The following is a 417-nucleotide window of genomic DNA, read 5'->3' as shown; positions in this document are numbered from 1 at the left end:
AAAAAAAAAAAAAAAAAAAAAAAAAAAAAAAAAAAAAAAAAAAAAAAAAAAAAAAAAAACACGCACACACCAACACAACAAACGTTTCACGTTTAGGGTTTAGGGTTTAGGGTTTAGGGTTTAGGGTTTGTTGTTTTTCAGGTGATGAGTATGATACCGGGGTTAGGTTCTAATCTGCTGCCGAAGGGAGAAGAGAGGATGGCAACGATGAGGCTTAAGCGGCTCACCTGCGCCATGGACTCTATGACCAAAGCCGGTAAACCCTAAACCCTAAACCCTAAACCCTAAACCCTAATCACTAAACCCTAAACCCTAAACACTGAACCCTAAGTTCTAAATTCTAAGCCATGGGTCGTTGGATTGCATTATTAATAACACTTTCGTGTTGTTTGCATCTGAGGAACAGGCTGGTATATA

The 417-nt window shown here is 38.4% G+C and overlaps 1 protein-coding gene across 1 annotated transcript in view; it reads left to right on the top strand.

The window, feature by feature from the left end:
- Positions 1-173, top strand: part of EMH_0056510 (signal recognition particle 54 kDa protein, putative) — a gene marked incomplete at both ends in the record, with an annotated part of 5,094 nt that extends 4,921 nt beyond the window's left edge. The window contains one exon of the mRNA XM_013497362.1: positions 142-173. Coding sequence (XP_013352816.1) covers positions 142-173 — 32 coding nt within the window. The remainder of the gene's footprint in view (positions 1-141) is intronic.
- Positions 174-417: the final 244 nt, after the last annotated feature.

The sequence above is a fragment of the Eimeria mitis genome, genomic scaffold (genome assembly GCF_000499745.2).
Source record: "Eimeria mitis Houghton genomic scaffold, Emh_scaff2627, whole genome shotgun sequence".
NCBI lineage: Eukaryota > Apicomplexa > Conoidasida > Eucoccidiorida > Eimeriidae > Eimeria > Eimeria mitis.
The sequence above is the reverse complement of the archived record's forward strand: the minus strand, read 5'-3'. Positions and strand labels throughout refer to the sequence as shown.